The following is a 22,704-nucleotide window of genomic DNA, read 5'->3' as shown; positions in this document are numbered from 1 at the left end:
AGTTCTCAAATCCAGGCATTATATTTCATCTCAAAATAAGCATCAGTCCTGATATTTGATTACGGAGAAAACAACACAGCGGTAGTGCATAGCTTTTTCTGTAAGTGCATTCAGGAGCACATGCAAAACTATTTCATTTGTGGAGGTTACTAATGACATCAGCATAAAATGTATGTCCTTCCAAATGCCTACCCCAAATCCAATATTTTTGTAGAAATACTTAAGAAATCTGAAGTTATCACTGTTATATAGCGCTGACATAAGGTTTAGGGTGTCTGCTACTGACACACGTGGTCTTCAAACAGTATTTTATACATGTGTACCCAGAGGAAAAATTCTCTTTTTTAATCTGATTTTCTATTTCATTTTGTGACTTAGGCAAGCATAAAGTTTTCAATTTTCTCTCACGTCACAAACTTAAGTTTTTAAAAGCCTAAACTATGATCTTTCCCAATTAAAAACTTCAGTTCTAAACCTTTTTCACCCATTTTCAAGTTAAGAGTCATCTAGAGAGACATTTTAACAAGCTGATATCTAGACCCCACCCGCCACGACTCAGTTTAATTTGCCACTGCAGGGCCCAGCCACCCACACAGCCTAAGTTTCTGTGTGGGGTCCTGTCATATCAGTGATTTAAGCACACAAAGATGTTTGAGTCTTCAGAGTTGGCATTTGCTCTAGTCACTTTCCACAAGGAAATAAATAATGGACATGTTGTTTTATGCATTAACTTCTGCTAGGATAAAAATATGCTCTTTATTCTTATGTTCCAGTCGACTTTCCAGACAGTACAGTTGACAGCAGCTGCAGAAATTGACACGTACAACCCTCAGATATACGTGATCGAAGAAAACACGGTGACGGTGAGTGCTCATATCCCTCCCTGTGGGTCGTGGAGTCTGGCATTCCATTTCTGACAGTTTATGGAACAGTCATTCTTCTCACTTACCTGTATATAGAACTATCTTAGTGAAACTCTAAAAGTCTAATGTTTATCATGTTGAGTTTTTTTTCTTTTTTCAGGCAAGGATTTATTAGGGCCCCTGCTTTAGCAGGGCTTCCCTGGTGGCTCAGAGGTTAAAGCGTCTGCCTGCAATGCAGGAGACCTGGGTTCGATCTCTGGGTCGGGAAGATCCCCTGGAGAAGGAAATGGTAACCCACTCCAGTATTCTTGCCCGGAGAATCCCATGGACAGAGAAGCCTGGTAGGCTACAGTCCACGGCGTCGCAAAGAGTCGGACACGACTGAGCGACTTCACTCACTCACTGCTTTAGCAGGTGGGGAGCAAGAATGAGTTAACAGATTCCCCTGCTTACTCGCCCCCTGAGAGGGGAGCTGTTTTTTTTTCTTATATGGGGTGAGGGTAGGGGGCTGTATCCAGGGGTCAGGCTGGAGGGGTGGCTCGGGTGGTTTGCCCACCCCTCTGCCAGTGCTGTGTGCAGGGGGCATGTTGAGCTTTTGACAAGGGTGTTTGCTGCTCGAAAAAGCCCAGCTGTGTACTTGCCCTACTCCATGTCCCCACATTGGCAAAGCTGGATCAGACATGATGATCCCACAGAAGGCAGGATGCAAGGGGTTCCATCTGGCTGTGGCCCCCTTCTCGCTGCTCCAGCCTCAACCAGCACCTCGGCTCCTCCTTGCTGCTCATGCTTTCACTAAGTAATCTACATCCTAGGCCATGAAGTCTAAGTCATGCTCGTTTGAATCATACGTAGTATTTCAGAGTATTTTTAAGTGCTGAAGCATGCTTAATAAATAAGGCATTTTTTAGAGGGCTTTTTTTTTTTTAAGTAGTACTCCTTACAGCTGACACTGACACTGTAAGACACATCCACTCATTAGATCTTCAGTCTAGAGAACTATAAATGCTTCTCTTGATTTAAAAAAATAAAAAAAGATTTGGCAAAGAAACATATGTTCACAGAAAACAGAGGCTCCCTGTTCCAAGAGCTGGCATGGGACGACCTTCCTTTGCACTGCTTAGAATATGCTGTTTAGGTATAGCGGGATTTCCATGCTCAGTTAATCTGCTGGCAGAGAACTGGGCATTTTCTTCCCAATGCTTTTGTTAGGAATTGGAAGCCAGTTCAAGACTCTGCCCCCAAGGCCAGCTTGGCAGCTGGCCTCAGTCCACTGCTGCAGCCTATGGACTTGGCTAAAATGCCAATGGCCTTGTGAACCCTGGGCCTCTCGGTGCCTGCGAGTAGAGCTCACAGCACTGCCGTTCCACTATTGTCCCAACAAAAATGATTCCACACAGCATGCTTTTCTGCTTCTGGTTTAGGACTATCAGAGAAGGCCCACACCCTATCTTCAGGGGCTGGAGTGTGGAAAGACAGAAATGGAGCCAAAGGAAATGTGGGATTCAAAATCAGAGTGCTATGAACTTAGCCTGCAGGGTTGGGGGAAGGAAATACTATACATATGTTAAAAGTTCATTTCAGAAAAATACAGTATTCAGACAATACCTGGACCTCTGCTGAAATCTTTAAGAAAGCTGCACTAAATAAATGTGTTAATGAAAAGTTTAAATTAACATCAATGAACCTTTTGGGAGATTTTTCTTTCCATGGTTTTCTCTGCTCAATACTGATAATAGAGGCCAACTACTACTTGTGCCTATAAAAATATATTTTTTAATTCAAATACTATTTTAAATAATTTTTAAATAGTTTTTGGAATCCAAAGAATAAACTGACCTATCCCTATACGTAGACAAATGATTCTTAGATTTGAATTCTAAGCCTGCTTAAAAATCTGATAACAAAAATCTTGTACTCATGGTTCCCTAAAGATCCGTGGAGGCTGGATTAGGACGTTCTAAAATAGACAGAAGTAGGGATATGACGGCCAATACACAGTGAACTATATGAATTTAGTTATTTTATTCCTAAATTTACAAAGCTTTATTTTAGCTCTTCAAAATCCAAATTAGAAGAACTATAGTCACCAAAAAACCAGACTAAAATTTAGCCCAACTCATAAATTCTTTGGTGAAAAGCAGCTCATCTCTCATTGTAATTCAGTGTTAAATGTAAGTAAGTTAGTTAGGTTTTCTCCTCTCATTTGGTTCCAAAATGTAACTCTTTTAAGAATATTCTTTGTGGAGGAAATGGTTGTGATTCTTTCTCCAATTAAAAAAAAAACAAAACCAGAGCATTACTGTTAGAACTTACAGCAGCCACGCTGATGCTGTGGTTTAGTAGCTAAGTCATGTCCATCTCTTTGCAACTCCATGGACTGTAGCCCACCAGGCTTCTCTGTTCATGGAATTCTCCAGGCAAGAATACTGAAGTGGGTTGCCATTTCCTTCTCCAGATCTTCCCAACCCAGGGATTGGCAGGTGGATTCTTTACCACTGAGCCACCAGGGAAGCCCAAAGTCACAAAGACTGCCAGAAAGTGGACATTAAGAATCACGCATAGCCTCAAGGGCAATTTATCACTGAAAATGTCAGCTTGAGTCTTGAGATATTACTTCTACTTGTTAACAACTCATTATCAAGTAATCTTGAGTGAGAGTAAGTGAAATCAACATTTTAGGAACCCAATACAAAATTGTTGTTTAATCACAAGGGATTTGGGTGGTTAATTTGTTGACTTCCCTCCCCAAGACTGGGTTCCAAATGCTTTCACTTGAGTGGGTGTCAGAAACTGAAGTTCCCATTTCATAAATGATTAAAGCATCTGAGATCGTCAGAGATGACATGCCTGCTAAGCACTGATGCATTTAAAGGAAGAAAAGGGGAAGACTTGCGTGCTGCCTTGCCTGTATTTGCAGGCGCATTTCCTCGAGATTCTACTTCACAGTGTTTAACTAAGGATTGTGATCGTGAGGAAATCACATCCCCTTTCTAGAGCATCACTTTTAAGATTAGAGGATTTGACCAGACCATCTTACTTTTTTCCTAGTGCTAAAATTAACACAATTGTTTTGTATATACACTTACAGATTCCCCTTACGATAATGAAACCCCATGAGAAAGTTGAAGTACCGACTGGAGTGATAGTAGGAAGTGTAATCGCTGGAATCCTTTTGCTATTAGCTCTAGTTGCAATTTTATGGAAGGTAAGAACTGTTTCGTATTTTAAAATGAGGGTCCTAAAGACCTCTGTCTTCCAATTTCCTTATCACAGAGCAACCCTACATTTTATATTGTAAGAAAAAAGTAAATACAAGTTAGCTTGCAAATTCTCACTCATGTTTTTGAAAACAATCAGTAAGGATTTTATCTCCAGTGGTCTTGATCCCTTTCCCCCAACCCTCCTTTCGTGCTGACCCTGAATGTTTTGTTCAGCTGCAAATAAGTAGACCCTGAAAATTTTAACTTTATGCAATTCATTCAACTCTGGATATCAATCTCCTCGTTGAAGGGCTGATGCTAGGTCAGTATTCTGCACAGCCACCTCTCTGGAGCACCCCGCTCTCTGGGGGCCAGGGCTTGGGTCTGGGTCTTATACAAAATTAGCCACAAGTGGTAACATTTTTACATCATCTTACAGCTTGGATTCTTCAAAAGAAAATATGAAAAAATGGCCAAAAATCCAGATGAAACCGATGAGACCACAGAACTCAACAGCTGAATCACCCAGCAGCTCCCACAATAGTGGGTAGCAGCAGCAGTACAGCCAGAGGTTACTATTCACATGAATGGATTTTTTTTTTTAATACCAGGGTAACTTAATAATGTAATAATTAAAACAGAACTGCAGGTCAGTTTGGAAAGAAATTGTGAGGGGATTGGGAGGGCAGGGGTACAAAGGGTAAAAGACTTATTTTATATGGAGGAAAAAGTGCTCTTTACCGCTGGCTGGTCCAGAGTACATTATCATGTACATTGTATCTGAAGCATGACATGTTTCCAAACAGGAGAAGTCTTAAGAGAAAAATACAACCTTTGGGGGCAGGGGAACCCAATTATTTAAAACGACTGTTTTTAAACAAGTGGAAGTAGTAGGTGTAGATACATCATTAACTTGGATTTTGATACTGTTGGGGGAAAAAAAACAGGTCAACTTTTGCTGCTTGTCCAAAGTTGCCACAGAGGATATTTTCAGTGATAATTTTGTTTATAAAGGAGGTAAAACTTGCTGTTGTCAGCCCACAGCTGTTTCCCAGGGTCCCGTTTCTTGTGATGATGTGCTTATCAAAACATGCTTGATGACTGGTAGGAGCCTCCTGCAGACGGAATCTCCTCTTAAGTGGCAGAGGGTTAGGGGCCTGAAGGGTTTAGAGGCCACAGCACTAACTTTTGTTTAGCATCTATAACATTTATAGTAAAATCTTGTCTGCTGGAGTCCCCGCTGGGAAGAAGGAAGACATTTCCTTTCTCCTTTAGGATGAAAACTGGCTGACCTGGCTGGCACCTTGTCAATTTTTGAAATTTGAGTAATTGCTTTGGAATCCTTTCTGCTTCCACAATGAACCTCTCCCATGTCCTGGTGCCTCATATTCTGCAAGCCTGCAGCTGCCCACCTTCCTCTCCAGGAGTCCGGAGTTTTCCACCCTCCTGGGACTCTTGTCCAAACCTCCACTCCCAGGGCAGGGGCTCTTCCCCAGGTGTGAGGAGGAAGTTATCCGTTCCACTTCCCGCACTTGCGTGAGTTACTGTATAATCCCCTTAACTTCAGGGAGCTGTTTTCAGTTGGCTAAACATGTAAGAAAAATTAAGTCCAAGTGAACTTCTAATTGTTGATATTTCAGGCAGGGTAAACAAGGTAAAATATAAATAATCTCAGGAATTTGCAGGAAATTACAAGACCTTAGAAACCACCTAGTAAGCACCTGCTGTGCTTGGTTCTGGAGAACTTACATTTCCAGAATGACTTTAACCTGGGAGTTTGCTCACCAGAGAGTCTCAGGCCCCAATTCCTGATAATCTTATTTAGTCATCAAATTGGGATGAAGCCTGATGACCTGTATTTTAACAAGGGTCCAGGTCCTTATGATGTAAACGGGCCACCTTGTGGAACACCATCCATTCCCCCGCTGCACCTTCTTTTCTCTGTTAGTTTCTAGGTTCATCCTCTAGGCGGGCCTGAGAGAGAAAGCGCAGAGGCAAAGGCTGTGGGGACTATTTTCTGTCAGAAAATACATACTTAAAGCTTCAGACAAGTCGCTCAGCCTCTGAAACTTCAGCGTCCTCGTTATAAAATGGGGGACACTGGGGTGGAGCTCAGTAGTGACACTTTCAACTTTTAAAAACCCATTGTCTGGGTTTCTTATAACACAAATAGACAATCCTCCCAGAATGTGACTCGGGAGTCAGGAAAGCAGGCACGTGCCCGCGTGTGTGTCTGTGATGGTGGCGCTGGGCTGTCTGCACAGTTCCGGGATTCATTTTGCGTCTGACGAAACAAAGGGAAAAGAAACAATTGGCAAAAAAATGTCAGGGGTTTGTAACAAAAATGACATTGTATTCTCTATTTAACATGTGCTAGAGCCCAATTCTTGTAACAGCTGTGTGGACTCAAACACTGTTTCATTCCAAGGAGTGTTTAAAAAAAGAACGGAGGGGAAACTGGTCATTACGTTGATAAAGACTATTTAATAAACTGGGTAACCGCTGTATATATATGTATACTAGTTCTTCAAAGTAATATACTAAGAACTACAGCATGTCATCCTCCTTAATCTGCCTCTAAGCTTCCTCAGATAAACACTAGACAGAGGTCACATGCCCACAGCAAGCTGGTGAGCTCTGGTGAGCCTTGCCTTAGATGAGTGGCCTTGAAGGCATTGTTTCCATGAAGGAGCTGGATTACTGCAAACTTAAGAAGCCAGCCACTCGTCTCTGCACCATTTATCTCGCTGGGGTAGGGTCTCTCAGCCCTGGCTCTACAGACACTGGGGCCAGGTAACTCTTTCTGGTGGGGGCCTGTCCGGTGTATTGTAGGATGTTTAGCGGCATCCCTGGCCTCGGCCTACAGCTCTACCTACCCGCATCAGAGGCACCCTCTCCCCCTCGTGGCAATCAAAAAATGTCTCAGACACTGGCTGACGCTTCCTGGAAGGTACAGTCGCTCCAGCTGAGAACCACTGCACGAGAGCACGTGGCCTAAATATACAGCTTCTGTCACCAGACCATGGGTCTAAGGCAGAGGTGCCACTGAGTAGTATTCCTTGAGCACTTTTAAGCAAAGGTTGAAGAGTCATCCAAGATATTTAAAAATTGTTTAAAAAAAAAAAAAAACAGCTCTGTATTCCTATTCAGCCATACTTTTGTTTTAAAAGTAAGTAGAATATAGGGCTTAAAAGATGTCATCTTAAAGTTTCCATTTCATAAATGGTATATAGACAGTGTGTATAGAATGGGGTAAGAACTGAGTTGCTTCATGCATGGCTGCCATACAAGCTTTACAAAATAATAAAGTAAAACAGTCTAAAGAAACTGCATTGAAATTTGAATTTTGTGCATCGTTCACTTCAGCAGCAAACTGAGAAACTGGACAGATTCCTAACTGGATGTGTTTTTATAAAATAGTGAACATTATTAACTGTGAAAAAAAAGTGGAAACCAATTTATCATAATCACACAAGTGATTATACTAATGGTTATTACACAAGTAGTTATTATAAAAGGTGTAATTTTATAGTGTATCTATTCTGATATACAGTTATAACTTAATATATGACAATCTCATAAATTAAGATATCATAAGCATTAAACAGGATTCCTCAAACTTCTCTCCCTGGTCCATCTTTAATACAGTTTGCACATAGAAAATAATCATATACACGACTTTCAGGAGTATGCCCTCATTAATGCACACTCATTCTAATCAGTTAGAAAGACTAACCATGTAGGGGAAGAAAGTATATATGGGGGCAGTGTCTGAAACAAAATGTTGACTGTTTGAACCTTAAAGAATGAAAATGTAGCCATTATGTAAATATTAAAAAATGGTTTCATACCTGGTTTATTTTGGCAGATAAAGTCAAAATGTAAATGTATATATTGCACAACTATGCTAAATTGTATATTTTTTAAAGACAAATTGTCTTGGATAGTTTCCTTCATACATAATGTATAAATCTTTAAGAATATTTGCTGTTTTGATTAACTGGTTTTTGTCTTTTTTTCTCTCCACCAAAAATATAAAAATGAATGTATGCATGTTTGTACATGAAGTGTCACACAGTTCATTTGATTTCTAAGAAACAACCAAATTGGAGCAATAATCAACATTAAATTAGTTAAGAGCTTTTCTCCTATTAAAGTATGAGAATCAAACAGAAGAGTATTATTCAATTGTAAACTACTCTTTGCAGAGCACATTACTGAATATCATTAAAATCATTTTGAAAATAAAGCTATTCACTTTGGAATTTGAACTTTATGACTTATGGATCTCACTGTATTTATCTTGTACACTCACTGTGCTTGAGAACAGTCAGTCAAGACTCAGTTGTAAGAGTGAGGATGTATCTCACCACTTATAACAGCAGTAGCCACAAGGATGTTCTGCAGGCAACAAGCCGCCTTCAGTTTAGAGACGAGGTATAAAGCCTTGCTCCTCAGTGTGGTTGACAGGCGGGCAGCATTTGCATCACCTGGAGCCTGTTACAAAATGGAGCTCTCAGGTGCCATGCAGAACTGAATTCCAACTGGAAGTTTAATAAGATCACCAGATGATTTACAGTATGTTACAGTTTGAGAAGCATCACTCTAAAGCACAACTTATCTCTAGAAAGAAATATGTGTCTGAAACAGAAAAAAAGAATCAAAACTACTGCAGACTACACGAGCAGTCATCTGCATAGTTTAAAAAAATTTTGTAATAGAGCATTTACATACTCTTAAGACTTAAATAAGCTGAAATGAATGTGCTGAAATTGTAAAACAAGACACATATCAGGTTCAGAGACTGGCTGTCACTGCATAGATGGTGCACTGATGCAAAGGCTGAGGGGAAGGTGCTGCCTTTCACAACCTGTGCACAAATAGCTCTGATTCCCACCGCCCCCCCAACACCTCCCTCAATTCGACCCATCTCAATTCTGGTGAAGCACGTGACAAAAGCAGACTGCAGAACCACCACCAGTAAGTGTACCTTATATGCTTCATACATTAAAATACAACTTTGGAGAAAAAGAATATTCATTTTTGTTTTGTCACAGTGGGTTAGGAAATGCTGCTACCTGTATGAAAGCTAGCATTCTGTACCAAATCAGAACATACTTTTATATTTCAGTATTTTAAAAAATAATCCATTTATTCTTTATCACCTTTGAAAAACTACACAGAGCATAAAAATAATCCTCATTCTATCGTGTGTTTATTCGCTTAGTTGTATGTGACTCTTTACGACCCCTATGGACTGTAGCCCGCCAGGCTCCTCAGTCCATGGAATTTCCCAGGCAAGAATACTGGAGTGGGTTGCCATTTCCTCCTCCAAGAGATCTTCCCGACCCAAGGATCAAACCCACGTCTCTGGCATTTCCTACATTGGCAGGCGGATTTTTTACCACTGCACCACCTGGGGGTTCATCCTAGCATAACCCTTTAGTATTTTAAAGATAACCAACTAAAGACTGAAAATTTTCTTATTCAAAAAGAAGGGCTGATTTTCATCTGAGGACCACTCCAACCTAATTAAAAGAAAAAGGCTACTAATTAAATCTGAAATTTTTGATTCTGTGCAAATAGAGTAAAAAGCTAACTCACTCAAATTGCTCTTGCTATAGCCCTGGCTCTACCGCCCTCTGCTGGGTGAGCTGCCTAACTACACCACACAAATCATGGAATGTAAAGAGGCCTTTACTAGACGGATGGGAGAGAGGAAGGGAGTGGAGAAGAAAAGCTCGCTGCACCTATCCACTTCATTCGTCATGCCAGGTACTTTTACACATCTCTAAGCACTACAACTACACATCACGTCAGGTGTGTTTAATATGGGCTTCAAGTGCTTAATGGGCTTCCCTGATAGCTCAGTTGGTAAAGAATCCGCCTGCGATGTGGGAGACCCCAGTTCAATTCCTGGGTTGGGAAGATCCCCTGGAGAAAAGATAGGCTACCCACTCCAGTGTTCTTGGGCTTCCCTTGTGGCTCAGTTGGTAAAGAATCCACCTGCAATGCAGGACACCTGGGTTCGATCCCTGGGTTGGGAAGATCCCCCAGAGAAGGGAAAGGCTACCCACTCCAGTATTCTGGCCTGGAGAATTCCATGGACTGTATAGTCCACGGGGTCGCAGAGAGTCGGACAGGACTGAGCGACTTTCACTTCACTTCACTCCAGTGCTTGACGCCAACAAAACTTCTGAGCACTCTTGCGTGCATGTTATGGTTAGACACTGATGATAGAGACAAGTCCCCAGTCTCAGGAAACTGATGGTCTAGTGATGGAGATACACTAACAGATGTAGCACCTGAGACAGTGCGCTAAGCGCCACTGTAGGGTATAAAGTAGAACAAGGAATCCAGTTTGAGAGAGTGTAGTTGGAGCAGGCTCTCTGCAGAGGTAACATTTCATCAAGGAGCAAGTGAGGAAGCAACTGAGGGAATACCCGGAGGAAGGGCATCCTAGCAAAGGGGCAGGCGAGGACCCTTGGGGAGAGTGAGCCTGCCACAAATCACCACAGCAAAGCAGGGAGCCTGGAACGAGAGAGCAGTGAGGCAGGAGCCGGGCCATGCAGGCTGTCGGTCATGGTGAGGACAGAGGTTCTGGGGTGTGATTACCTATCAGAAGGTTCAAGTAGGATGATCAAGTGACCAAAGTAGGAGAAGGAAGGGGGACTGTCACCAGGCCACAGCAATAGTCCAAGAGAAATGGGAGTGGTGGCTTGGATGACAGATGCAGCAGAATAAAGAAATGAGTGGATTCGAGGCATCCAGGAATTGCTTTCCAATTGTCCAATAGGTTCATTCAAGATCTAAGATCAAGACTCAAACTTTTAACTTCTCAACTCACTACTTCTCAAAACATACTGAAAGTATAGTGACTCAGCAGCATATGTAAAGAACAAGCAGAGCCACAAAATCACAAAACAGTTCACTAGAACATCTGCTGCTACCTTCACTCAAAGATAAAACTATCACTTTTACTACCTGTTAAAACACTTGAAACACAAGAAATCAGCTTCCTACTTCTTAAATGAACTTCCTAAGCTGTCATATAAAGCCACAGTCCCCAAGTGACTTTAAACATTACAATCTATTTAAAGGTCAGTTTTTTTAGGTTACTCTTCTACTTAGCCAGTTAAGTCACAGACTTATAGAAAGGCTATGTCAGAGTGATGCCAGCTCCTTAATATTTCACCAATTAACTTTGCCACTCTTAAGAGAAGTGGGGATCAACGACGACCTGATTCAAGTCCAGTGCAATGCACTGAAAACTGTCAGATGCTCCATCCCAATTTTAGCATGCCCCAGATTAACTCCTTAACCTGTCTGCACTGGAGACTTAAAAGCTTAATAGTCTGAGTTCCTGATTTAAACAAAACCTACTTAAAATGAAGATATGATTAAAAAAAAAAAAAAGATGCTTAGAGAATGTTTCATGTACTTTGTATCAGGTCAGTTCAGTCGCTCAGTCATGTCTGACTCTTTGCAACCCCATGGATTGCAGCACACCAGCCTTCCATGTCCATCGTTCCATCACCAACTCCCGGAGCTTGCTCAAACTCGTGTCCATTGAGTCAGTGATGCCATCCAACCATCTCATCCTCTGTCATCCCCTTCTCCTCCTGCCTTCAATCTTCCCCAGCATCAGGGTCTTTTCCAATGAGCCAGTTCTTTTTATAATTACTATCAATAAAGATCCTCTAAAGAAATTGAGTATAAAAATTCCAAAAGCCACATAGACTTCATATGAACATAAACTCTAAGTCCCTTCCAAAGGAACCTTCAAGTTGTGGGCTTTTGAGGATGCAAAAGTGAGGTCTTCAGTGACTCAGTGACACTCAGTGAGAAGGTAGAGCTGTATTTGCAGGATGACTTCACTGAACTCCTTGCTGTACAATAAGAGGAGCTTGGTAATGAAGGCCTGGTGGACCTGGAGGCCCAGAGGGAGGACAGAGAGGAAGAAGCAGTAACTGAAGGACCGAGGAAAGTCACGACACAGGAAAAGGCAAGGGCTCTTCTGTATTTGAGGAGGCACTGTCAGCTTTTGAGGCACAAGCCCTGAACACAGAACGGTACACGAAGGCTGCAGTAGCTGTTCCGAATGCAATCCAGGGCTACCATGTCATCTACGACGAGAAAAAGAGAGCTACTACTCAGGCATCACTGGATCATTTTTCAAGAAGGTAGATAATTCTATCTGCAGCCAGCAAGGAACCAGAACCTGTGCCATCAACGTCAGGGGTGAGTGAAACTGCAGCTTGCCCTCTGGCTCCTGTCACTGACGACCCTTCAGCTCTGCCATCTCCCACTTCCTCTCCTTCCTCCAGTCAGTAACTCTTCTTACCTGTTCACTGGATGCCAGCTCCTGTTTACCAGCTCTTATACTGTACTACTGTACTTTTGGGGCTTCCCTGGTGTCTCAGACAGTAAAGAATCTGCCTGTAATGCAAGAGACCCGGATTCGATCCCTGGGTCGGGAAGATCCCCTGGAGAAGGGAATAGCAACCCACTCCAGTATTCTTGTCTGGAGAATCCCAGGGACAGAGGAGCCTGGCGGGCTACAGTCCATGGGGTCACAGGGAGTCAGACAGGACTGAGTGACTAAGCACACATACAATATATAAAAAAAAAAAAAAAAAAAACCACCCAATCAAAAAATGGACAAAAGACCCAGACAGACATTTTTCCAAAGAAGACATACAGATAGGTAAAAGGCCCATGAAAAGATGCTCAACATCACTAATTATTAGAGAAATGCAAACCAAAACCACAATGAGGTCTATCACCTTACACTGGTCAGAATGGTTATCATCAGTCAGTCTACAAATAAGTACTGAAGAGAATGGGGAGAAAAAGAATCCTCACACACTGGTGGTGGTCATGTACAATGGGGAAACCACTACGGAAAACAGTTTGGAGGTTCCTTAAAAAACTAAAATAAAAGCACCATATGATCAAGTAATGCCACTGCTGGGTATATATCTGGAAAACATGAAACTCTTAATCTGGAAAGGCACATGCACCCCAGTGTTTGTAGCAGCGCTACTTACAACAGCCAAGACACGAAGGCAGCTCAACAGATGACTTAAGATGAGACACACTCACACTGGAGTATTGCTCACCACACAAAAACCATCCTTTGCTACAACATGAATGGAGTATTATGCTTAGTGAAAAAAGTCAGAGAAAGATAAATGCTGTATGATATCACTTACGTGTGGAATCTAAAAAAATAATACAAATGAATCCAAATATAAACAAAAACACCTAGAAAACAAACTCATGGTTACCAAAGGGAGAGGATGAGGGGAAGGACAAATGAGGAATGTGGACTTAACAGATACAAACTACTACACGTAAAACAGATAAGCAACAAAGATTTACTGTGCAGCATAGGAAATTACGCCAAAATCTTGCAATAACTTATAATGGAATATAATCTGCAAATAACCCCAAATCATTATGCTGCACACCCAAAACTAATCAAATATTGCAAATCACACTTCAGTTTAAAAAAAAAAGAACTATATGAAAATTATATACTAAGATCTATCAAGGTAATATATGGGTTGACCAAACAAAAACTGGACCATTATTTAGTATGAGATTTTGCAGAAAACATACCTTTATTAATGACTTCACTAACAACAATGCTGCTTAAGCTCAAAAGATATCTGAAAATGCTTTACTAAATAATCATATAATTTTCCTTCTTAATTGGTTGTGAGTACAATCTTCTAACATTAAAACACAAAACACCCTTGCTAGTTTGTCTTGACAATTTTATGCTCATTTATATACTGATAAAATAACAAAATATAATAAGCATTATGATAAGATTATACTAGATTCTGAAATAGAAGAAATCCTCATAATTATGAAATATCTTACGTATCATCAGGCTACCCCAGTGGCTCAGCGGTAAAGAACCCGCCTCCCAATGCAGGAGATGTGGGTTCAATCCCTGGGACGGGAAGAGTCCTCGGAGAAGGAAATGGCAACCCACTCAAGTATACTTGTCTGGGAAATCTCATGGACAGAGTAGCCTGGTGGGCTACAGCTGATAGGGTCTCAAAGAGTTGGACACAAATGAAGCGACTGAGCACGCACGCATCATCACTGAGTTTTTAAAAACAAGAAAATATTGCTTTAAACTTATAAAATCATACTTAGCTTATTTTTTAAAATATATAAATTCTAAAAATATATCAAGAGTATCTGATAAGGACTTTTTATAACTTTCAGTTCTGCCAACATTCCCAAAATGCATCCCTGACAACAATATCGCTGGGCATAGGGGCAGGGGGGTGGGGTCAGGGTGCTGGGGGTAGGAGGCAGACAGAGGGGGCAGCCTGAGATAGTCACTGATGAGGGGCGACCCCTCAGTGTGAGTCAAATTACAACTGGAACTCAGTCATAGAACTGTTTGTCCACCACAGGCATCACTCCTCACATTCAAATTATTCTTCCATTTTTCTCCCTAAAGCCTTTCTTTCCTCTGTCTCTAGTTCCCATATAAGCCCTCGTCCTAAACACTCATTTATTTTGCTTTCTTTTCTCCTCTCTTTTGTTCCACTGGTATAACATAAGAGATCAGCTTCATTAAACTATCTTCTAGAGAAGAAGAATGGAAATATGATCAAAGATAAGAATTTACCTAGTTTAAATTTTAGGGCTCTAAAAACCTAAGTGGTTTAATCACTGGTTGCCCAAAAGCATTCTTTGTTTCTTTTCCAATATGATGATGATTCTTCATAGATTTCCTAAAAAACAGAACCATAAGGAGAATTCAAAAGAGAGCATTTTAATACATGCAAATACACTGGAATAAATCAGGCAAATGAGTATCACAACTATTTAAATGTGCTCTTCTTTTAACAATCCAATGGACATTTGCGTAAGGCACTGATAGCAAAAAAATAACCAAACATGCTTCCTACACTCAAGGATTCAGTCCAGTAGGAGAAACAACAGACAAGAAGCCTTAACAAGGCAAGGTGCCAACATCGAGAAGAATAAACTACGAAATCTACTCGGGACCACGATGGGCAGTAGCCTGGGCAAAGTTACGTCGGGAAGACGGAAGGTCTTTAAACACTTTGTTCTATCAGACACACCTGCTACTTCCACATTTCTAAACATGCTTTTCCAAAGGCAGAAGGGATGTTTCCATTAGCTCTGAAATTAAAGAGACCACCACGGAGGTTCCTAAACAGGTCTGAGCTACATGCTGGTGACAAGTGCTCTGTAAGTGCCTGCCCTACCCACCACCCTCTTGCCTACGTCACAGACAATCTCAAAGCACAGGCTGGAACCAGAACCAGACTGGAATTTAGACAATTTGGGGACAGAAGAGGAATAAGAATATCACATATTCTTCTCTCTCTAATCAGATTCTATCATGTTGGCCACAAAGTTCAGGGTTTTCCATTTTATGGACACCCTCTCACCTTCTACAGACAGAGAAGCAAACAGAAAGCCCAGCTAGTCCTCAACATCCCATCTCCTGCTCTCTCTACTTTGTCAGCTAGCTCACTATTCTTTCCTCCCAGGTAAAGAAAGCTCTTTCAGCCAGGCTCACAATTCATTCTGGAAGGCTCTTTCTACCTTGCTCGCTCCAGGGGCCTGTCTCATGGTCTATCAAAATGGCGGCAGCCTTGCTCACGGCCAAGCAACCAGATACCTGAGCTTCACTAGGACAGATTCCTTTCACACACGCTATCTTCTAGTTCTTACGTATCCCCTTATAACAATGGGTTTCAGTTTTAATTCAGAAAATATGGGTCACTAAATTTCATAAGTGCTGGTTCAGAGTCCAACTAACTCATCTCAGCACTGACTGAAGCAGGAGGCTCCTAGAAGGACTCGCCCTCTGGTCCTTCACTCCGAGCCCTGCTCTACTGGGCAGTGAATGCATTCCTCAGCTTTACATTCAGCCACAAGCCGTGGGCAATTCGAGGCTCTCAAGTGGAATTACACGTGTCTCAGAGTTCTGAGTTCCCACTGTTGAGGTAACTATACCAGGGGAGAAATCAGGGAGCTGGGCCTTTTCATCTCTTCAGGATGCTCTAAGAAGGGAACTGTTTGCTTTTATTGATGGGTTTGATGTATGGACTTAAAACAAGCTAGACTTTCAAACTTAGGTTTTTAAATCCACTCTGCATTTTGTCCACAGAGGCAATATCCTTTTTTTCCCCCCTGAAATGAAGGCATTCTAGGACAAGGTTCTTTTGCCTTGAGAAATCTCTATTTTAGCCATTGCCTAAATAGCCATGCATGATTCCTGCTCTCCAAAGGGAAGACCCTCTAACTCAAGGGAATTCAATTCCAAGGGATACTACTGCATATATGAGCCACTGGAACATTCCAGACTAGGAATTCTAACTGTTACCACTTGCTGAGGTCTTCTCCCAGTCATGCATTATTTGAGGCATGTATTTTTCATGCTTGGAAAGAAGATTATCACATAAACACCCTATTTCATAGATAAAAGAAAACAAGATTCTATAAAGTCAGGGAAGGCCCATGAATATATACTCTATGTACTCTTTTTCTTTATCCTTTAAAAATTCCTAAGAAAAAATCATGTCCAGAGAGAAAGGTAGGTATTTTCCTAACTTACCTTTTTCCATATGGGCACCCTGGCTTTTAAAGCATCAATGGCATAGCTCACAGCTTCAAGGGATGCAGCCCTGTGGGCTGAGGACACAGCAATGATAACGCTTGCTTCTGTCACTGGAACCAAGCTTTAACAAAATGAAGACAAAAATTCATCATCTCCTCTGAAGCTGCATGTTAAAGAACTGACACGTGGGGAAAAAAAAAAAAAATTCATTGAAATCCAGCAAACATTTAATTCCTAGAACTAAATACCTGAGCTTCAGCGGTAAAGAATGGTAAAGGCTCAGTGGTAAAGAAACTGCCTGCCAAAGTAGGAGACACAGGAGAGGGGGGTTCAATTCCTGGGTTGGGAAGATCCCCTGGAACAGGAAATGGCAACCCACTCCAGTATTCTTGCCTGGAGAATCCCCGTGGACAGAGGAGCCTGGTGGGCTACAGTCCACGGGGGTCGCAAAGAGTCAGATACAACTGAAGCCACTTAGCACAGCACAAAGAACTAAATATCCAGTTCTATTTTACCTAAACATCCCATTTAGTTAGAAAACAGTAATTCATCTCAGTTGCATTTAGAAGAAGCCAAAGCTGTGACCAAGTTGTTAGCATGTATCCACTAGATTTATTTGATGGGCACCAAGAAGAAAGAGACCTCACTGATTCAAGTATCTGATTCAAACAAACAAGGCACAGGTCAGGTAATGTCTAGAAATACAAAGCAATCGCATGATGAATATAACACAGAATTTAAAATACTGAATAGCAAAAAACAGTAAATAACAGAATTGATAACAGTATTAAAAAATATAGTAGATGATAGATTTAGTCCCACTGCTGGGCTCTTTACAAAGCCTGGAATTCTACTCTTCTCGGAGATATAAAAAGATGAACTAATTTCATGACCTCAAGAGGCTTTTACATCAAAAAATCTCAGACTGTCATATAAACAAAGTCCGGACTACAAAACAGCTGGGCACAGGGCCTGAGAGTCTTGCACATTTGGACTTTGTTACAGCATCTACCACTACTACTCTCCAAATGTTACAATATAACAAGCAGCCCTTAAAGGCACAGTCGGCCAGAATGATACATGAACCTCCCTCTCAGGGTGATACAGGATGCCAGGGAAAGATCTCAGAATCAGAATTAGTAAAAAGGTGGAGAACAACCACGCTTAAACTTTTAAACTGATAAAGGAAATCATACCCAAGTCGATGAAACACCGCTGTGTGTTTAACTGGCCATTTCTGTCTAATGTCACTACAAATTTTTCTTATCTCATTTTCTGCCATTGGTAGATATGCTTCATACTCTAAGCTAATGACTTTTTTCCCTTCGAAATTATTCCTTGTAGTCCCTAAAAAAAAAAAAAAAAAAAATTACAAAATAAGGCTTCTCCTTATAGTTGAAATAGCCACACTAATAAAAAAAAAAGGAGGGGGTTATTTTTTAATAGCATACCAGTTTGTGTAAAAATTACTTTGAAAATTTCTAAACATGAAGACTTGATTAGAAAATCAAAAGATAATTATCACAAAGATGAGGAAATAAAATGACACTGATTAGCCAGGTTTACTGAAAATACTCAAAAGACAAACCAGTATATATTCCCTTTCTAAGCACAAAGATTTGACACTTGAAAACATCATGCTCCCAGGATTATCATTAAGTTATTATCATCACCATTTTTTCCCCTCAATATCTGGAAAACACAGAATTCTCTATTAATAATGTTTTTTATTCTACTTTTTTTTTTTTTTGTCTTTAAACACAGGTTAATTTAAAGATTATTAAAGCAAAGTAAGAACTAAAAATTTCTAGTCACCACCATGGGTAATCTCGGCTTACTGCTCAGGATCTTAAAATCCTCTATTAACACTCAAATAGGAGAAACACTTGCTAACTTCAACCGTCTCATACAGTCAATAGACACTATGAAAATTAAAACTCACCTACAAATAGAGATATTGCGCCACAGAGTGGAGAAATCACCAGCTGTGAGACTTCATCTACTGAAAGTTTCTCAGATGTGAATTTTATTATATCTTTAGATTTCTCTTCAACTTCATTCATATCTTTTCTAGAAATAAGATATTACTAAACCTTAATATGGAGAAGGAAATGGCAACCCACTCCAGTATTCTTGCCTAGAGAATCCCATGGACAGAGGAGCCTGGTGGGCTGCTGTCCATAGGGTCACACAGAGTCAGACACAACTGAAGCAACTTAGCATGCATAGCAAACCTTAATATAGGTACTAGAGTCAAAACACCAATTTATCGGCTGTATTTCAATTTATAGTTTTTTCTACATTAGAAATGTTCAATTCAGTCACTCAGTCATGTCCAACTCTTTGTGACTCTTAGATATGTTAGGAGGCCTGATTTGAAATATGATGATAAAAATAAATGTAAAAGTTTAGCAGAACTCAGCAATTTACAAATACCCCTAATGAATCAAGCATGTTATAAGAAGTTTACCATTAACATCATCACTTAAAAGGTAATCTATCTCATTGGTCGAAATATTCCCCATTCTAGAACTGCTACTCTTACCTCCTTCATCCACAGGCACATCACCTCTAAACCACTATGTTACCAAGCAGTACACTCAGTACTGGCTTTTTCTTTATCCAAACAGGAGAGCAAGCAGAAATGACGGAGATGCCACAGGAACTGGGTTCATTTCATCAGGCACAACCCAGTTAAGTAACTGAGGAAACAAGGGAATGAACTGAAGGCCTATTCATCATATGCTATAGGTCCTTTGCCATATATTTCATTTCATCCATCAAGGATTTATTACATACTCACTAAGTGTCAGAGATTGGATATTGGCTGGGGGACAAAAGACCTGGCTCCTGCACTCAGGGCACTTATGCTGGAGGAGGAACAAAGCAGGAAATAGGAACTACAAACAGGGATAACTTATAGAAACAAACAGGGTTCTGAGACAAAGCATGGGGGTTGGGGAAGGGGTACTTACGAGGATATTTATGATCACACTACTGAAGAGAAAAAAAAAACTACTGGATTATTCTGATGCTACGAGATTTCAGGATGTTTCAACCTCCTGCACGTGCCACCTGAGTTTTTTCCACTTTTTCTTGCAATATGATATAGGTAACCCAAACATCTATGAACTTCAGACCACACTGAGTCCCATAACTTGATTCTATAAGAACACAGATTCTAAAACTGCATGTTAGAAATCTTGCCAAACACATTCAAATAATACACACTGCTGCTGAGTATCTTCCTAGTCTTCTCAAAGGACAGCTCTAATCATCACACGCACACACACACCTTCAATGGCAGGCGGTTGTTTTCTGAATAAATTCCAAACTCAAAAAGCAGCATTCTTCTATAACCATGGTGGTGATATGCTGGCTACAGTTTTCAAATCAAACTGAGATACATATCTAACAAAGAATAGTATTTTTTCTAAATAGAAGATCTTGCCAGGTGATTTGCTTTGCAATATTTATTCTTCACTTTTTGGGGGACTGTCCTCCAGGAGAGTGGAGAGAAAAAATGAGAGAAAGAAACAGGCATTCATGGCTTGTTTTTTCCTTTAATGCAACCAAAGTTTTGCCATCTAGGATGATACTTACTCTTGACTTTGAAATAAAACCACTATCAAATTAAGAAAGTTTTCTTTCATTCCTAACTTACAATTAGGGATGTCTATTAATTTCTACATTATTTATTTCTCAGTTGACAAATTAAGCCTCATTCTGTTTGGCTCTCCACATTATACTAAGCAAGGTTCTTACACATTAGCATACTCAGACATGGACCTCATTTTTATGTAGTAGAAAGATGACATGGGTCCTAGAGCCATTTGCAATACAATTATAACAATAAAGCTGTCTTTTTGTACCTGGAAAATGGCAAGCTTTTTTTTTCCTTAGGAAGAGAAATATTCTTACTTTCCAGCTACGCAATTTTTCTCCATTTCTCTGTAATGAGGAAAGCTATTATCCAGTATTAATAAGCATTATTTGTGGAAAAGTACCCAGAAAGTCCAATAATCTGACTTCAAATGTTGGCTCTCCCACTTATTAGCTATGTGACCATGACAAGTTTTTTTAACTTCTTTTCGGTTTTCCCTTCTGCAAAATAGGAATATTAAAACACCAGTGTCTGGTACTGTGCTCCACACAAAATAAAAGCTCAACTGAACCATGTTAAATCAATAGAGTGAACATATCAAAATGACATTCAACTGCAAAGATGATAGGCATTTGTAAGTCCACCTGCACCAATAAAGAGCTGGTGCAGGCAGTCTTACAAAGAGTATAAAGTAAACAATATACAGGTTATTATCTGTATGATCCTGCTCCACAACACTGGTTAAGAAAAAAACTCTCTCACATACCCAGGTGGCTCAAAAGTACTACCCTCCACTAATGGGAGGGATAACGGCAATTTCGTCTCCTGATTGAAGCAGGAGGAGCTGATCTCCAAGCTCGACATATTCTTGACGAACAGCAAATATCACTTGATTTCTGACATCAGCCAATCTGAAGGACAAAAAGTATAATTAGACCTATCAATTATTAGCCTATTAGCTGTTAGATCCTAAATCTCCTCAGCTGCAATTAAAATTACATAAATACTATTTTATGAAACATCCTCTACAAAATGACTAATTAAACTCACTCATATTTTGCAGAGAAAGTATATATCCACTGAAGAACATACTTATTCACCATGACGAATGAAGTAAATTGCTAACAACTCTTTACTGGATGTTGGGTGTCTTAGGCAATTAAAGAAACAAAGAAACAAACAAAAAACCACACTAAACTGGAGACAACATTCAGACCAAGTTAAAAAAAAAAAAATTTATCAGTGCATGCCCTCCCCAGGAGCTTTCCATCTAAGGAAACAAGTATGCCAAGCATACCCTGTAAGGCTGCAAAATACCAAGTGCCTCTCAGCCAGGTGAAAGGTAAAGTAGGACAGAGGCCCAACCACTGCCGTTGATTATCAGGGCACTTTAAGAACTTAAAAAGATATGAAATCAAGAAGGAATAGTTTTCTTTTGGAACATACATTGTGGACTGTCTGCTACACAGCACCAAAGCTTCAAAGTTAAACATCTACAAGGATTTAAGTGACACTCAGTATTCCTGGAACACGTTCAGGTGAGCCAATTTTGTACTTTGTTCCAAAGAAGACTCATCTGAGGTAGGAACAAGAGCAGTAAAATCAGACAATTTTCAAGAATCAGAAAAAAAATAAATCAAATGTTGCAAAAATGCAAATTCAGCAGCAGCTACCGTTTCTTATCTTTCATTTTTCTTTCAGTCTTAAAAATTTCTATCTTGAGTTCTCTAAAGAAGGGGTGGGACATAAAAATTTAAAGCACACATTTTAACAGAAATTGTAACAATTTCATTTAATGCTATAAAAATGCAAAATCTAAATTTTCAGTATTATGTAAATTAAAAAAGCTAATATAGTCATGTCTCTTTCGGAGTATCTCAGCTCACTGTGTTTTTTAAGTAAAATATAGAACTTTTCTTAAGGAACTGTTTATTTTTAAATACTATAAGTTTTCAGAAAAAATACAGCTAATGATACTTTTGACATTAAACATGGAAATCAACATTAACTTCTTACTTTTATCATTTACTCATGCATTTTTAAATATTAAAAAGTGCTTATCATATACATTCTACAAATTTTTAAGTACCCTGGATGACGTGTTTCTATCTCATTCCACAGCTGCAATGCTTTTATTTCTTGCGGCACAGAAATGGTCTCAGAGCGAATTCCTGCTATTTCAGCGCTTTTTGCAAAATACAACACTTCCACCTGAAAAGAAAGAAAACATATTTAACAGTAACAACTCATAGCCCTTTTCTGACTCTCAACGTGGGGTTTTGTTTTTCAAACGCATTACTTTAATCAAAGACACTTTTGATAAGTTAGAGAAAATTAAAATGCCCATAAAAATTTCATTATATCCACAATTTTGAAAAAAAATGTAGGCTTTCTAAGTATAATTCAGACTTT

General features: G+C 40.0%; 2 protein-coding genes across 6 annotated transcripts in view; one reads left to right on the top strand and one right to left on the bottom strand.

Annotated features, from left to right (window-relative positions):
• ITGA2 (integrin subunit alpha 2) overlaps positions 1 to 8,339 on the top strand; it is a 108,728-nt gene extending 100,389 nt beyond the window's left edge. For both annotated transcript variants that reach the window (XM_061393551.1, XM_061393554.1), the window contains 3 exons: positions 774 to 863; positions 3,952 to 4,068; positions 4,503 to 8,339. In XM_061393551.1, coding sequence (XP_061249535.1) covers positions 774 to 863; positions 3,952 to 4,068; positions 4,503 to 4,583 — 288 coding nt within the window. In that variant the 3' untranslated portion in view covers positions 4,584 to 8,339. The remainder of the gene's footprint in view (positions 1 to 773; positions 864 to 3,951; positions 4,069 to 4,502) is intronic.
• MOCS2 (molybdenum cofactor synthesis 2) lies at positions 4,650 to 22,471 on the bottom strand. Of its 4 annotated transcripts, none has more exons than XM_061393560.1 (7): positions 22,382 to 22,471; positions 21,059 to 21,203; positions 18,631 to 18,758; positions 17,885 to 18,035; positions 16,686 to 16,809; positions 14,721 to 14,826; positions 4,650 to 8,704 (listed from the first exon to the last, which is right to left on the bottom strand). In XM_061393560.1, the coding sequence occupies exons 2-6, from the start codon at positions 21,154 to 21,156 to the stop codon at positions 14,758 to 14,760; spliced, it is 570 nt and encodes a 189-aa protein (XP_061249544.1). In that variant the 5' UTR covers positions 21,157 to 21,203; positions 22,382 to 22,471; the 3' UTR covers positions 4,650 to 8,704; positions 14,721 to 14,757. The 4 variants fall into 4 exon arrangements, with proteins under 4 accessions (XP_061249544.1, XP_061249543.1, XP_061249545.1 ...); XM_061393559.1 differs by having other exon boundaries at positions 4,650 to 6,347; XM_061393561.1 differs by lacking the exon at positions 4,650 to 8,704 and adding an exon at positions 11,490 to 12,189.
• Positions 22,472 to 22,704: the final 233 nt, after the last annotated feature.

This window comes from Bos javanicus, chromosome 20 (genome assembly GCF_032452875.1).
Source record: "Bos javanicus breed banteng chromosome 20, ARS-OSU_banteng_1.0, whole genome shotgun sequence".
Lineage (NCBI taxonomy): Eukaryota > Metazoa > Chordata > Mammalia > Artiodactyla > Bovidae > Bos > Bos javanicus.
Note: the sequence above shows the minus strand (reverse complement) of the source record. Positions and strands in the feature narration are given on the sequence as shown.